Here is a 16456-nt window from a genome sequence, read left to right as displayed (position 1 = left end):
GTCCTGAATGTTTGCCTGCTCTTCTGTCTGGGCAGGTTTCAGGTCAAGATGGGTGGATGAAGGAGCCTGGGGCCCAGGCTGGAAAGATGAAGCTTTGGTTTGTGCTGCCAGATGGGGCTGTGAGGTCAGGTTTTGTTTGTGAAACAGACACTTGACAGTTCAGGAGCCAAGAAGACCAGCTCTGCTGTGCCTCAGAAAATACGCCGTGGGCAGCTTACACGGAGGCAAGAGTGCGCCAGGTCGGGTGTGGATGGGGTGAGCCTGGGCTGTAGGTGTGCCCCATGCAGATGGGGTCCGGGTTCCCCACCCTCGCCCCAGCTTCTCCCTCCCCTTTGCTCGCGGTTGGTCCCAGGTTACAGAGGTGCAGTACAGTGGTGAGACCGTTAATTCCCAAACCCTATTAGTTTTTACTCAGGATTTTGAAACTGTTGGGGCCCACTTTTGACAGCTCCCTGTCTGGGCTCAAAAGGGGAAGAAGCCCCGAGTTGCCTTGGGGGCCCTGGCCTCCTGCCTGAGCCAGGCTTGTTCCCTGGGGCGGGCTGGGCGGTCAGGCCGGCCCCCTGTGTGTCCGGAACAGGCTGCAGAGGTGCTGAGCCCTGTCTACAGGAAGCAGAGGGCCCCTGCCCCTCCAGGGGCACGCCGGGACCCTGGCAGAGCGGCCCAGAAAAGCCATGCTGCTTATAGGCTGAGCACAGTTGCTATTTTAAGATGCTGACGGAGGGCATGAGCAGTGAGACCCTGGGTCGGTGGGGGGTGGCGGGGAGCTGCCAGGCTCGCTGGAGGGCCAGACTGCCACAACTCTGTTCAAAATACAGGTTCCGTAAGACCTCGGCCAGAGGGTGTACCTCAGGGTAGAATTTCTCTTCCTCCTACCCCTAGACAGAGGCCCCACCCATGACAGTGAAGATTATGAATGAGAAAAACATTTATTCCATCTCCAAAATTAGTCATAACAGAATCCAGGGGTGCTGTGCTTCTTCCCCCAAGGCTCTGCAATACATTCAGAGCAGCCTGGGGGCTGTGGGTGTGCCCCACACCTCCCAACTAACAGCGGTGGGGTATTTACATAAAGCTGGGTGTCGCCATCAGGCAAAGCGCCCCTTCCTGCGGCCAAGGGGTGGGAGCAGAGAGTGCTGCCCGAGCCCGCTGGCGGGGGGGCAGGGGCACCAGCCCTGCGCCTAGGCTGTCAGGAAGGTGACCCAGAGGCACGGGCACAGAGTCGTGAGCCCAGATCCAAGTGAGCAGACACTTCAGCAGTGAGCACGGGCTGCCGCTTGCAGAGCAGGCAGGGGGCAGGGGGCTGGGGGCAGCACGAACCTGAGTGAGGAGGAAAGGAGCCCCAGCCCGGCGCCAGCAGCAGAGCAGGGGGAAGGCCCCACAGCCTCATCTTTGGCAGAGACCCCCAGATGGCGGCGGCCACCGAAGCCTGCACGTGGCCCGGCTCCTTCAGGCTGGGGAGAAGCTAAGGCACTTGTCAAACCAGCACGTCGGGCCCTTGGAGCTACTCCAGGCGGAGTTGGGGATCATTAAAAGCAATGACAAAACCTGTCCAACCAAAAACCCTTCCCTAAAAAATGCCCTCGAGGAGTGGTGGGTGAAGCCCCCTGGGGCACAGGCCGAGGAGGCAGGGGCTCTCTCTCCAGGCCTTGCGTCAGCTCCGACAGGCGCCAGGTGGATCGAGAGGGGCCGGCAGCTCTTCTGGGAGACCAGCCTCGGGGGAGGAGTCCGGGAAGAGGGGAGGCCCCCCAGGCGCCCTCCCTCCTCCCCTTACCATCCCCGGCCGCAGCTCAGTATACGGGGGGCGGCTGGTAGCCCTCTGTGGTCTCGGCGTTCTGGGTGAAGGGCGGCTGTTGGCAGCTGTCCACAGGCGCACCTGGGTAGGAGGCGTAGGCCGTGCTGGGGTCCAGAGTGGGGTCCACGTAGTTCTGGATGAAGTCGTCCACTCCGGCCTTGTAGCGCTGGTAGGCCAAGGAGGCCAGCACGCCCTGCAGAGAGCCCCGAGGTTTGCGTTCCTCAGCCCTCCACCACCCTTCACCAAACACACCAGGACCCTGGCCTGTCCTGGTCCACTTACCCAGGAGAAGACAGAAAAGAAGCTGAAGGCGATGGCCGCCCGGGCTGAGTCGGCTCGCACCAGCACATATGCCGGCTTGGTGGCTGCCCATTGATTGGCAAGGAAGCAGAAGGCAACAAACCACAGGAAGGTCCAGAGAGCTGGGAGAAGGCCAGGAGGGCGGGGTTAGCTCCACGGAGGAGGCAGGAGGGCAGGCACCTCCTGGGAGGGAGAAGCCTCCGGGGGTGTAAAGGGCACTGATGCAGAAGGTGGGGACAGGATGCCATCCTGGGAGTCCTTGCTCCAAGTCCCACTGAGCTCCGGAGGGTTTCGGCAGACGGTGAGAAATCCTTGCGTGCCAGCCTGCCTGCTGGGGAGGTCTGGGGACCTGGGGCTGCTCCCACCCCTCCCAGCCCTGCAGTCACGGGGACCACTGCCGCTCCTGTTCACCCCAAGATCAAATGGAGGTGCAGCCGGCAGATACCTGAGAAGAGCAGGTCGCTGATGACCAGGTACTTGCGGTCAGTGGCGCTGCTGATCTGGGGGAAATAGATGTCGACCACGAAGAAGAAGGCCGAGGCCAGGAAGGCCAGCACCCCGATGGCGCTGCCGAAGCGGCACGCGTCCTCGTTCTGGTTGAACACGCAGTACTGCTGTTTGGACTCGTGGGTGTTGCTGTAGCCCTCACCGAAGATGCATGAGAACACGATCAAGGCGAAGACCTGAGGGGGAGGCAGGGGAAGGGCTGAGCGACTGCTACCCTCGCGGGACAAACCCCCCAGGTGGCACATAGAGTGGGACCCTGATGGGAGTTGGACACTGGCCTCCTCTGCTCCTGCTGCTCTCCGTGCTGGAGGTCGGTGTCCCAGCCCCTCCTGAACTTGGGGAGCGAGTCCCTCCCTCTCCCTTCTCCTGGGCTCTCTCCAGACACCAGTCACAAGTCACGAGGGGCATGGCCGGGGATTCCTGGACTGGGGATGGTGGGGAGTGGAGGGGGATCTCCTGGGAGGGGACTGCCCGCCCAGCTGTCTGCCTGGAGGATGGGTACTGGTGGTTAGGTACTTGAAGATTAAGGGCAATCGCCCAACCTAAACCACTCCCTCTTTCAGTGAGTTTTAAACAGGATGGGTCACAAAGTCATAGAAACCCAAGCTTGGAGTCTCACCCCCATCACCTGTCTGAGTCACCTCTACAGCACCCAGCCTCTGCCTAAACACCCAGTGATGGAGGACTCCTCCCACCTCAGGAAAGCCATGCCTCCGAGCTGAAGCAGTGTCCCCAGACCCCCACCTCCTGGAGCCCCCTCCATCTCTTCCCTGCTGGGCTCCCCAGTTTGGCCAGCTTTTTTCCTACAAGGATTATGGCCTCTTTGGCATCCTGGCCCCTGCCCTCCCAGGGAACCCCAGCTGGCCTCCCGCTCATAGTGGGTCCTACCCACACAGGACACCTCAAGCTAGTCTGCCCAGCAGGCCTGTGGACACAGCTCTGCACTCAGACGCCTGGGTGTACTGGGGTGGGGGTCGAGGGGGTGTACCAGCCAGAACTCTGGGAGGGCCTCCAGGCCCTTGCAAAAAGCCTCACGTCACCTGTCTCCGCCCCAAACTGAAAGGCCACCGCTCATCCCTGCCTTATGTCGGCAGACCCGGGACAGTCTGGACGCCTGGCTCCCTCTGGGACGGGCCCAGGCCTCTCCCCAGCCTGCCCTGCCTGCCTGGACAAGGCCCTCTCAGTAGGCTCTGGAGCTGGCAGTCACAAGCCCCACCCCCAGCTGGAGATGAAGCCGGACTCCGGATGCTGGGAGCAGTGTGCCAGCCTGACTCCTGGCACTGCCATCCTGAAACGTGGGCATCTGCTCCTGGGGTCAGACCCCACAGTCAGGCAGAGCGGGGGTGAGGGTGTCACCAGGGCAACTCATAGGGCTCCAGTCCCAGGCAGGGGCAGGTGTGGTGTGGGTGCCGCATGCCCAGACCTCTGCCTGCGGGCTGGCTAACAGCTTGTCCAGCTTTGGGCTCTGGTTGTCCAAGAGCATGGGACCTCCCACCGACGCCCACCCCCCCGTTAACCTGGTACTGGAGCGCTCATCCAGCTCACGTGAAGGGGAACATCCTGGGATCACCTGATCTTGTATGGGGAAGCAGACCCATGGGCTGCTCTTGAGTGGAAGAGAGACTCTATTTCAGGGCGCCAGGGCGGGCGCCAGGCTGCCCCCCAACCCCACGCACCCCACGTGGCTTCGGAAAGCCCCTTCCTGATGAATTGCCCCAGGCTGGGAGTCGCGGCGTGCCGGCCACCTGTCCTGGAGCCGCCTCAAACTCCTGACAACTGCCAGCAGGGCGACGGGCCTGCTCCCCGCGGGGCCGCCCGGCCATTCCGCGCCCGGGCTGGGAGGTGGAGGGTGGCGGGACCCGGGTTCGGGGGGCGGCGGGGCCCGGGGGGTGAGGGGCCGGAGGGTCCCGGGTCCCGCTCGCCCGCCCTACGCGCGCCGCTCCCACCCCCGGGCCTCGGCCGCCACCACCTGTCGCGCTCTCAGGCTCGCGGCGGCCCCCGTCCCCCCCGGCCTGGCGACGAGGTCGTGTCCCCGAAGCCCCGCACCCCGGCTCACCAAGCACACGGCGCGCACCACCACCTGCGGCTGCGTCAGGAAGCGCCGCAGGTCGAAGGAGCCGCCCGCCTTGGCCGCGCCGTAGGCCCCGCTCTCCATGTCGCCGTCGCAACGGCCACCGCCGCCGCCGCCGCAGCCGCGGACTGCTGAGGAGCCAGCCCGCCGCCCCGCCCCCGGCCCCTCCCCATGGGCGTGGCCAGAACCACCCCAGGGACCTAGGGCAAAGTCCGCCCAAGGCGAGCGGCGGTGCAGGAGCGGCAGGGGTTCCCCGACAGCCCTGCCTGCGCTTCCAGCGGCCGACATCCGTCCAGCGGCCGCGGACTCATTGTCCAGCCCACCTCTCGGCCGGGGTCTCGTCCCTCTGCTATGCTGGTCCGCAGGGCGACTGGAAGGGGCCAGAGAGTCCCCAGGAAGAGAGGGTCGCAAGGAGGGCCCGCCCCTCTGCTCCATCCACTCTTTGCCCCTGCACTCCCGCCTCCTCCTCCAGGAAGCCCCGCCAGACGCCGTCTGGGCCCCACCTGCCCAAGACCCAGGCCCCTACGCACCTCCTCTCTCCTCCCCCGTTCTACTCAAACCCCAGGCCACAGCCTGGAGCCCTCCCTGCATGGCCTGTCACTCTTTCCTCCTCTCTGGAGCTAAGCCTGGGATGTGGTCGAGACCACCGCCCCTCTCAGTTTTTCCCGAGCCGGGCCCGGCCCCAGGGCCATGTAGGGCCGTGCGTAGGGCCGACTTCCAGGCTCCAAGATGGTGTGCAGACAGAAACGAAGTTCCCAGGGTGACCGGCAGGGGGCAGAGTTTAATCCAATTCTTTCCGGAAATGGTTCAGAGCGACCAAACTGGGATGGCTCTATGTGTGTGTGGGTGGAGAGGGGGGCTGGTTCTCCAGGGGCCTCAGGCTGACTCGGCAGGGAGGAATTCCAGACATCATAGTTACAGGTAAGGATTAATGAGGGGGTGCTGGCCAGGTGAGGCCCAGAGTCCTCCAGGTGAGCGGGACGGTGACAGGTGAGCAGTGGAGCCAGAGGACTGGGCCACCAGGAGATGGGGTGCCACTCCAGGGAAGAGGGGAGCAGGGGTGGGGGAGGAAGCTGTGGCCCTGGGTAGGCTGGTGCCTCTGGGCCTTCACATCTACCCCACCGTCTTCCCAGACCTGGATGGACGGTGACAAGCAGCTGAGCGGTGAGGAGAGGGGCCCTCACAGAGCCCCCTCCTCCTATGGACCTCTCCTTCCCCCTACAGCTCCCCCCGATCCTAAAACCCTCAAACTGGCACCATGAGTATTTGGTGAAGAACACCAGCGCTCCAAGAATCCAGGCTGGTGGGCTTTTTCTTCATGCTTTTCTTCATTTCATTTCTTCAAATGGTGGGTCCTTCTGTAGGGGACAAGGACCAGGGCTCTCCTGGGGACTCTGCCGAGCCTGCGTCTTCTGGTCATGACCTTGATGACAAAGGAGTTGAGACTCCAGGTTAAGCCAGCACACCTCCCAGCCACCCCCTCCCAAGGCCTTCCAGGAACTTTATTGGTGGCAAGTGCATCAGTGCCCTGGGCAGGAGGAGGGGCGTTAGGCTTAGTCACACCACGAAATAAGGTGGGGGCACTGAATCACCTGGAGGCCAAGTACTGGCCCCTGGTCTGTATACCCCCTGTTACAGAAGGGGAAACTGAGGCTCAGAGAGCCGACATGGCTCACCCATGAGCCTGGCCTCTGGGACAGACTTGGGAGGGAGGGACGCAGAGGTAAGACAAGGAGAGTGCCAAGGACTCCTGGACAAAGCCCACCAAAGAGGCTGGCCAGGTGTTAGTGAATTGGTCGACCGAACCCACACTGGGGTCCTAGCTCGGGCTGAGACCCCCTGTCTCAGCCAGGGAGGTTTGATTTGCTCAGTCAATAACAAAACGGATGCTGAGACTGGAAGAACACCAGCTTTCTTCAATGGCCAAAGAATGGAGAAGCAGGAACCTAGTTCGCAAATCAACTCAACCCAATTCAGGTGGAGACACCAAATACATAGGAGGGTTGGAGTAAAAGGGAGGGGTTTATAATGACTGGGAGGAATATTCATGAGTTATCCAAGAACAGGGGTGTGGTTTGGACCTGGAACTGATGCAACTGTACTTTTCAGTCCTTGTAGGGGCTTTTCTGGTCGTCCTCCTGGTGATCGCCAACGTGTAGAGCGTGTAATAAGGCTCTAGATCTATTGGAAGTCAAATCCTCCGCCATCTTGAGCCTAGTTGGTTCCTGTTTTTTTTCTGTTTGCTGCTTCCTCCTGAAACTTAGATAAGAGTAACTGGTTTCTATTCGAGGGAGGGACAGGGGTGTGATTCTGGGGAGACAGCTTTGGTACCAGAGGGGTGGGGAGGAGGACCAGGAGACAGAAGTGTCTTAGGAACCAAGGGAGGTGAGAAGTTCGGAGGCAGAGGTGACCACTGCCAAAGGCCAGGCAGGTGGGGCACACGGAGGCCTGTGGTGCCCAGGGTTGGACAGCACAAAAGCCCTGGTCACTTTACAAGTCAGTGAAGTAATAGCCTTGGAGAGGGGACCCCAGGAGGTCCAGCCCCTGCCTCCGGTCACCAGCTGGGAAGACTGACGGGGTTTCCATGGAGGGCAGAAGCCCCTGGCCCACCCTGGTGCCCGGGAGGCCTCATCCTCCTCAGCCCAGTAGGGAGCATTGGAGAGAGCCCCACCCAGAGGCAGTGGACTCCACGGCAAGGCGGCTAGAGCATGGTCAGGGTCAGATAAAGTCGCCAACGTGCTCCATGGGCACTTGGCACACAGTAGGCCCTAAGTAAGCTTTTGCAAGTCATGCATAAGCAATATGGCCCTTTCTTTGCCCTGGTGGTGTTACCGAACGCAAGTTCATGTGCCCAGCACACTGTGAAGCCAAACAAACCAAAATGTTGGAGTTTGGAGCAGAGAAAGTTTTATTGCGGGGGCCATGCAAGGAGAACGGGGCGGGGGCACTCATGCCCGCCCAAATTCCGAACTCCTCGAAGGCTTTCAGCAAAGCACTTTTATAGGCCAGGTGAGGGAGGGGAGTCGCAGGGTATGTGATCAATTCTCTGATTGGTTGGTGTCACAGAGGTTAACATCTTCAATCCTTGGGCACCAGAAGGCCCCTGGGCTACGAGCTCCTGATCATCAAGTAGTTCATTTCTTCCATCTGGTGGTGGGTTTTAGCATCTGAAAAATTCAGGAAATATGCCTGAGATACTGTTATCTGGGTACTTCAGAGAGGAGCTACAGCAGAAGATATGGAGGAGGGGTCTGTCCTGGGAAAGCCCCATAGGGTCCTGCTTGCTTCCAATGGCAGCCCTGCCCTACCAAACCACCACCGGCTCTGCCAAGCCAGGGCCCCCATTGGTCCGCACAGGCCATCAGCGGTTCACTCCTCCCCCACATCCAGCACCCATTTCCTACCTGATCTGCTTGGTCCAGCTCAGTTTCCAAGAAAAGATGGCTATGATGGAGATGAGGCAGCCAGCCAGCACGAAGGTGGGTACCTGGGGCAGCTCTCCTGTGAAGGAGGCGGGGGGCAGCTGGGCTGGACTTCCGTTAGGCCGGGCCAGGGTAGGCGTGGCCGCGTCAGGACACCCTTCCCTACTCTTGGCACCTCCCACTGACCTACTCAGAAGCGCCAGCTGCCCCTCTGGAAACCAAGGGGCCCTCTCACCTGGGGGAACCAGTGTGAAGGGAGTGTGCTGGACGCTGATGTCGTTTTCAGCCTGGCACCGGAACCAGTCCGATGTCTGGTTCAGTGGGAAGGAGAAGTTGGCTGGCTGCCCAGGGTTCCGAGTCTGCTGCATGTGGATGTGCCCGTTCCTCCTGACCAGTCTGTAGGTGATGGGTGGGCTGCCCGAGGATGCCTGGCAGAACACCTCTACCCTGAGGCCTGACCCCCTGTCCAACAGGGTGAAGTCAGCTTGCAGCTGGGACACCGGCTCTGGCAGGGCGGGAGAGGGCGGGGGCACAGGTGTGGCTGGGAGACGTTAATGCGCTCTCCCCAGCCAATTCCCTCCGTACACACGCCTAATGAGCCTAGTGGCCTCACTGATTGCTTACTCCTCCAGGCAGCCTTCTGGATTAATCCCTCCGCCTCGCGTCTGAGCTTCTACCCTGCTTGCAGTGTATACCATACAATTTCATACGTGTATTTGGTTTTATTTTCATGTGGTATATTCTGGGTTGCCAGACTTAGCAGCTAAAAAATACAGGACACCCAGTTAATGCTGAATTCAGATTAACAATGAATAAAATTTAGGCAGTCTCTTAAAGATGAGACAGTCCAAAGAGGAAGAAGGAAACCAACATTTATCAAGCACCTTAAGAAAATGCTGGCTTGGCAATTCCTCAAAAAATTAAAGAGTTACCATATGACCCAGCAATTCCACTCCTAGATATATACCAAAAGAATTGAAAACAGGGACGCTAGCAGATACTTATACACACATGTTCACAGCAGCACTATTCACAACAGCCAAAAGGTGGAAACAGCCCAGATGTCCATCAGTGGATGATGGATAAACAAAATGTGGTGCATCCAGATGACGGGAGAGTATTCATCCATAAAAAGGAATGAAGCACTGACACCTGCCACAACATGGATGAACCTTCAAAACATTATGCTGAATGAAATACGTCAGACACAAAAGGCCACATATTGTATGATTCTATTCATGTGAAATACCCAGAATTTTTTAAATCCCCAGAGAATTCCCTGGTGGTCCAGTGCTTAGGACTCTGCGCTTTCACTGCAGGGGGCATGGGTTCGATCCCTGGTCGGGGAACTAAGATCCCACATGCTTTGCAGTGCGGCAAAATACTAAAAAATAAAATAAAAAATAAAAAATCCCCAGAGACAGAAAGCAGATTGGTAGTTAGTAGGGGCTGGGAGACGGGCAACGAGGAGTGACTGCTTGATGCATATGGGGTTTCCTTTTGGGAAATGTGAATGGACCAAATGCTACTGAATTATCACTTTAAAATGGTTACCTTTGTGTTGTGAATTTCACCTCAATTTTTTAAAGAAAAGAATAAAGAAACTGCTGCGGGAAAAGTCTACCTCCTGGGTTTAGACTCTTTCTGCTCAGAACATTACTATAGAGATAAATTGAAATCAGGACATGAGTAGGAAGCATGGAGACGTTTGGAACACCGGGTGGGAGGACTGACATTGGCTTCAACTTCTAGAGTCCCCTGCTGCAGGGGCCAGGAGCTCTGTCGGTCCTGCATATCACCGCATCCCTGGCCAGAAAGTTACTATCTGTTGGCTGAACGAAGCAGTTGCTCTCAGGTTGCACGCTGAAGCGTGGCATCCGCTCCTTGCAGGGATCTCCTTATGTGATAAAGGGGCGAACCTTGAGTCCTGTGGCCCCAGTGCTCCTTGAGGACACCCTGGAGCTGGGGATTTCCTCCCAGGATGGGGACAAGTAAAGTACAGAGTGGGCCAGGCACCCAATGAGCTGGCCCAGCGTTCAGGCCTGATACTGGGCAGTGGCCTGGAGGCATCTAGGGCCTGTCCACCTTCCGAGGTCAGAGATCAGAGGTTTCCTCATCCAGACCTGCTCTAGGTACCTTCGCCATAAGCATCTCTGCCATACGCATCTTTGCCGCAGGCATTTCCACTGCCAACGTTTTCACTGCAAAACGAATTGGCCTTCCAATGCGGAAGTCCCGAAACTGATACCTCTCTTAAGGAAGGAAGAAATTTTAGTAAACAAGAAAAAGTGGGGACTTCCCTGGTGGCGCAGTGGTTAAGAACCTGCCTGCCAATGCAAGGGACACGGGTTCGAGCCCTGATCAGGGAAGATCCCACGTGCCGCGGAGCAACTGAGCCCGTGTGCCACAACTTCTGAGCCTGTGCTCTAGAGCCCATGAGCCACAACTACTGAGCCCGCGTGCCACAACTACTGAAGCCCGCGTGCCTAGAGCCCATACTCCGCGACAAGAGAAGCCACGCAATGAGAAGCCCGCGCACCGCGATGAAGAGCAGCCCCCGCTCGCCGCAACTAGAGAAAGCCCGTGCGTAGCAACAAAGACCCAACGCAGCCAAAAAAAAGGAAAAAAATAAATGTTGGCGAGGATGTATAGCAAATGGGACTCCCACCTGCTGGTGGCGAGGATGTAGCTTCGATCACCTTGGAAAGCAGTCTGGCAGAATCAGCTAGGACAGACATTTCGCAGATCCTGTGACCCAGCTCCGCTAGTCCATTCCTAGGAGGAGACCCAGCAGAGACTTGCATGGACATATGCAAGAGCGTTCACAGCAGCATTTTCTTATTAGACAGAAACCACCAAACGCCCATCAACAGTAGAACGAAGAAACAAATTTGCTGGGTTCACACAATGGAATGTTATACAGCAACAAAAAGGAAACAAACTACGACTAAACACAGCAAGATGGGTAAGTCATGACATTGAGGAAAAGAGGCCAGGTGCGGTGGAACAAGTATTATACTGTTTTGTTTGTATAACTTGCTAAAATAGGCAAAACCAACCTACGGAGTGGGAGTTGCACGCAGTGGTTACTGTGGGGGGCCGGGGCGATGACTAGAAGGGCAACTCTGGGGACCACGATGCTATTTTTTGATCTATTCCAGGTGCAGAAACTGTCACTCTGTGTTCACATTTTGCATATCCTGCATGGATACCATACTTCAGTAGAAAACTGAAAGTAACTACAATCACATAATCTTGATCATGTTCCCCTCATCCAAGGGCTGTGGGGACCAGGCTGACGGTGGCTCCCCAGCATCCTGTCTCAGCTGAAATGTCACCTTCTCAGAGGAGCCTCCTCTGAAAACCCGTTCCCAAAGCGGCCATTGGCCCCACCACAGCCCTGTGAATTCTCTACTGACCCTGTCATTGTCTCTCTCAGGGCTGCTTTCTCCGGCTGGTGGATTGTCTCTTGCCGGTCTGGTGCCGATGGTTGATTGTGTCGTGCCTGCCTCGCCTCCCAGCCTGTGAGCACAGGAGAGCAGGCTCCTGTCCATCTTCCTCCTGCTCTAATGTTTCCGTAACAGCGGCTGGCACAGAGGCAGAGCTGAGGAGCCTCTGTGAGTGCCAGGTGTTGAACGGACTAGTCAGATATCCGTCCACAGAACAGAGGAGTGGAAACGTGCGCCATGTTTACATCCAGTGAGGGGGAGAACATTGGATTGATGGGTCATTTGTTACCTTTTCCCGTGTGCTGTTCTTTGTTTCCAAATCTCTGATCAGGAATGATCAATGTTAGCCAAAGGAGCACTCTGAGGACGAGCCGTAGGCGGCCAGAGAAGGGCTTAAGGAGTGATACTGAAGGCAAGCACCCCGAAGCCGATGGTGGGGACGGAAGGTCACGGCTGGGCAAAGGCTGGGAAGAAATGCTGCCCAGATGGGTCTGGCCCGCACCCCCGCTGCTCGCAGGCCCCGCCTGGCTGAGGACACACGGGCAGGAGCAGTGCAGATCTGCGTACACATGTGACTCCTGGCGGGTGTCATGAACCAGGCGTGCCAGGCTCTGCTGCCGCCGTCACGCCCACACACACAGGCCTCCAGCCTGCCGGACTATTTATACCCCTGGAATGTCACCAGGCCGCCGGGAAGCGAAGACCCTTGTAATGCATCAAGGCCACGGCCGCCGCCCGGTCTCAGCCCAGGGCATCCGAGAAGCCCCACTTGGTGTTATCAGCAGACCCCTCTGAAGATAAGGAGCCTCCGCTTGGCTCACTAATGGTGTTATTTTAGGGACCACTCAGAAGGACAGGATGAGATGGAGGCCCGGGTCACCTGTCATCCTTCCCTTCATCAACACTCGAAACAAGAATGGAACAAAGACCAGTGCTTGTTTGGAGGGCTGGAGGGGCCACCGAGCCAGAAAATCATCCTCCCCCAAGACACCCGGGAAGGAATTTGCTCAGAGAGACTCTCCGTCCCCCTCATGGCACTTCTGGGCGACCCACCCACCCCCAGGCCAAGTGGGTTGCCAGGTGGAGGCGCAAAGCCGTCGCTCCCCAACTCTGGGCTGGACAAAAAGGGTATGATGATTTCTGCTAAGACGTCCTGAAATAGAGAGATCTGGATCTGGATTTGGTTAGGAAGGGTCAGAGCTCAGATATGCAGTTTCTCTGTTGGCTTTAGCAACTGAAACCATTTTTATTCAGCATTTCTGTAACGTGATCAAGTTCTATGTGCACCTTCAAGGGTCAAGGGCGAGGATATGGGCCTCTGAGCAAATGGTGGCCACGTCTCCACGCCCTGCCCCGCCCGCCAGACCTCCACCCCAGCACACACGCACAAACTTTTCTCGGGAATTACTTAGTCTGTTGCTCAGCGGCTTGTTTGTGCCATTAAATAATGACATGAGTTTGGGAGAACGTGGATCTCAGGCCAGAGTCATCATTCCTAAGCTCCCCCAGCCCCTTCCTTTCCTAGAGCAGGAAAAGCGGAAAAGACCACAGGGTTTGGGATGAAACTCAGAGGGTCACTTCACCGCTCCATTAAAGCACACTCCTGGGTACACCTGAGAAAACGTCTCACAGATGATCCCGAAACGCAGCCCAGGTGCCAAGGGGGCCGATGAGGTGGAGCCGGCAGACACCCCCGATCTAACCTTGATCTGAAAGGGCGAGGCCCAGGGCGCCAGGGTTAAAGCCCTCTCCAAGGCCCTTCAGCTACCAGGAGCAGAGCCCAGGTCTCCTGATCCCGGGCTTGTTAATAGCAATACAGGCATTTATTCATCAAACCGTGTCAAGGAAGCCCTGCTGTGCGCCAAGACTTGGGTTGGGCATGGGGACACCACAGCAACCAAAACAGACAAAATCCCTTGTCCTCTGGAGACCAAGACAGACGACAGCCACATAAATAAGTAAAAACATTCAGTTTGTCAGGTGGCAATGAGCTTTACGGAGGGAAAGCAAGCAAGGAAGAGGACAGGGAGGGTGGGGGTGTGGAGTCACCAGCAGGCACCTGAGGAGGACGAGGCGATTTGGGGAAAAGATCTGAAGGAGCTTAGGGAACAGCCTGCAGCTGTCTGGAGGAACTGCATTCCTGGCTGGTGGCGGGGGGGGGGGGGGGGGCGCGGATCCCGGGAACAGTCTAAAGGCTCTCTGGGATTCTACATCCCCATCCCATCTCTTCTCAACACAGCAGCCAAAATGACCCCAGGGAGAGTAAATGAGGTCAAGCCTTCTGCTGTAAACCCTCCCACTGCTATGCCCACAGGCCCCCCCCTGCTCAACACTGCCCCCCTCACCTCATCCAACACCCCCCTGCCCCTGCTTCCTGTGCTCTGGCCACGCAGGCCCTTGTCCAGGCACATCCTGCTCTACCACCTCCTTCGTGTCCTTGCTGGTGTGTCCCCTTCTCAGTGATGACTTCCCCGTAGATGGTGCCCTCCCTCCCCACCCCCAACCCATGTTCCCTTCCCCTCTTCCCTGCTTGCTGTTCTCTGGGACCTATCACATTCTAGCACGCTGTACAATGTGCTTATTTTTATTATCATCTGTTCCTCCGGCCCCACTAGAATGTAAGCTCTGTGAGGGCAGGGGTCTCTTTTGTTTCTGCACCTTGTATATATCCATCTTGGGGCCTCAAGCAGCACCTGGCACCAAACAGATGCTCAGCCAGTAATTACTGAATGACTGGATGAATGATTGAATGAATGAATGAATGATTTGTCGGTCGGTTCCTTAGGAGTTGAGTTAGCAGGACTTGCTGGGCAAGAGTCTGAGCAGACGTCAGGGGCCGGAGAGGGGTGGACCGGCCCCGCCCAGGTACTTCCCGGAGACCCAGAGGCCAGGGCCCAGCGCTGTTCTCCTTTTAGCGGAAACACCATGATGTGTTTGTTTTTAAAGCAAATAAGGAAATGATATTTCAGCCCGTGCGCACTCAAGTGAGGCCCACCCTTAAGTGGGATAGAGGCGGCTGCAGCTGCAGCCCTGAGACCAGGGAAGGTACAGGCCCAGACGAGACCAGAGGAAGGGCAGCCGCCCTTGCAGAGATGTGGAGAGGAGGAGGTGACTGACCACCTTGACCTTAAGGGTCACAGGGCCAGAAATGGGGGCGGGGGAGAGGGCAGGAGAAGGCAGGGGAGTGGAAAGGTGGAGGCGGCAAAGCTGAGGGAGGAGGGACGGCCACCAGAAGCATCCCCTCTCGCTGGCTCTGTGCACCGGGCGGCTGGTGGAGAGAGGGGCCCTGACCCCTTCCCGTTGCCTCCGAGAGTCAGGAAGTTTCCCCTTGGCTGGACCTCGGGGAGGGGGGAGTTGGGGGAGCCCGGACTTCCTTTCTCTCACTCGCCCTCCTCCTGGGCCAAGGCACCCCACCAGAATGCCCCCAGCCTGCCCTGGGGCCACACCCACCCCGAGGGGCTTCTGCTACAGATCAGGCACTCAGGTAGAGTGATTGGGGTACACCTGCCCGGGGACACGCCCTCTGCCCGCCTCTGCTGGTAATACCCACCCCCCCGCCACACAGCCCAAGGGGAAGCCAAGCACTTTCCTTGCCCCGCGTCGCTGTCCCCACCGTCTGCTGTCCCGCCCACTCCCACCTCCTGCAGAGCCTTCTCTTCTCCAGCCCTTCAGGGCCCTGCAGGGGTTGAGGCCGGGGGCCAGAACCGCCCAGTGGTCTAGCAGCAGAGGCCACTCGCGCGCGCGCAACACCCTTCCCCCTGCCGGCCCAGGCCTCTACCGTGGGTGGGGCCTCCGACTCCAGGGTCCCCGTCTGGGGGTACTCCGCCCTCCAGCATGCTGGGAAACTCACCTTTCTCCTGCTTCGCGAAGCTGCTGGTGGCTGTAAGAGAAGGGAGGGCGGTTAGGAGAGCCTAGGGTGGAGGGGAGGCCAGAGCCCACCCAGAGAGCCTCGTCCTGAGCCCAGAAGGAGGCCCAGGACTCCACAAGCACCTTCACTCACAGAAGCTCTTTGGAGCCCGGAGCATTTCGTATCATCAGCCCATTCTGCAGATGAGTAAAGAGTGGGCCCAGAATGGTGAGCAATAATTGGCTGGTCTGAGACTCAAGCCCAAACCTTCCCCTCTCTGTCCTGTGCTTCCAGAGGTGTCTGGGCCTTTGGGTCCCACCTCTGCTGTGCTCCCTAGAGCCCTGGCCCCTGAGTCTGCCACCTCAAGGCCCTGGCAGTGGCCCCCTCGCACGATGTCCCTGAGCAGCTCACCTAGCGCAGCCAAGCAGAACAGCAGGACTGCCATGCCCCTGCCGCGTGGGGCCCTCAGCCAGGCGCGCAAGGGCTTCCTTGAGCAAGGCCGCCTCCACTCCAGAGCCTCTGGGTGCTCCCTGGGTGGGTGCGCGCCTGCAGCGGGGAGATAGCGCCCCGGACGCCGCAGCGCCCCAGGGCTGGGCCCGGGAATTAGGAGGGGCCTGGAGCCAATCCAGGGCTCACGGTCGCTGCCACTGCCGGGCTGTAGGACCCCAGGGTAGAAGATGCCCATGTCCTCACCCTGGAGTATGTTATGGTAGCCAGCAAGGGGGAATTAAGCTTGCTAACCCGCTGATTTTGAGATGAGAGGATTATCCCCGATTATCGAGGTGGGCCTGATGTAATCATGAGGGTCCTTCTGAAGAACTGGTAGGTGGGACCCCTCAGGGCTGGGGGCTCAGGGCAGAGAGGAGAGAGGGAGCTGGTAAGGTGGGACTGGGACCCATCCAATCCCACAGAGGCTTTTTTCTTTTTTAAATGAATGAAGTGACTATTGAAAGTCACTGTTTATACACTGACACAGCTGCATGCCTTTTTCTCCTGCTATCACGGAACGTGGAGCTTTTTTTTTTTTTTTTTTTTTTTTTGCGGCACGCGGGCCTCTCACTGCTGTGG

The 16456-nt window shown here is 58.2% G+C and overlaps 2 protein-coding genes across 3 annotated transcripts; both read right to left on the bottom strand.

Moving 5' to 3' along the window:
• Positions 1 to 913: 913 nt before the first annotated feature.
• On the bottom strand, positions 914 to 4824 carry SYNGR2 (synaptogyrin 2). The gene is made up of 4 exons (XM_007099806.4): positions 4656 to 4824; positions 2538 to 2775; positions 2075 to 2214; positions 914 to 1985 (listed from the first exon to the last, which is right to left on the bottom strand). Exons 1-4 carry the CDS (start codon positions 4752 to 4754, stop codon positions 1788 to 1790), a joined length of 675 nt encoding a protein of 224 aa, XP_007099868.1. The 5' UTR covers positions 4755 to 4824; the 3' UTR covers positions 914 to 1787.
• A 2736-nt stretch (positions 4825 to 7560) lies between these two features.
• On the bottom strand, positions 7561 to 16416 carry C14H17orf99 (chromosome 14 C17orf99 homolog). 2 transcript variants are annotated; one of them, XM_028498839.2, is made up of 5 exons: positions 15800 to 16416; positions 15392 to 15421; positions 8328 to 8597; positions 8075 to 8171; positions 7561 to 7837 (listed from the first exon to the last, which is right to left on the bottom strand). In XM_028498839.2, exons 1-5 carry the CDS (start codon positions 16071 to 16073, stop codon positions 7831 to 7833), a joined length of 678 nt encoding a protein of 225 aa, XP_028354640.1. In that variant the 5' UTR covers positions 16074 to 16416; the 3' UTR covers positions 7561 to 7830. The 2 variants fall into 2 exon arrangements, with proteins under 2 accessions (XP_028354640.1, XP_028354641.1); XM_028498840.2 differs by lacking the exon at positions 8075 to 8171 and having other exon boundaries at positions 15800 to 16415.
• Positions 16417 to 16456: the final 40 nt, after the last annotated feature.

Source organism: Physeter macrocephalus, chromosome 14 (genome assembly GCF_002837175.3).
Source record: "Physeter macrocephalus isolate SW-GA chromosome 14, ASM283717v5, whole genome shotgun sequence".
In the NCBI taxonomy this organism is placed as follows: Eukaryota; Metazoa; Chordata; class Mammalia; order Artiodactyla; family Physeteridae; genus Physeter; species Physeter macrocephalus.
Note: the sequence above shows the minus strand (reverse complement) of the source record. Positions and strands in the feature narration are given on the sequence as shown.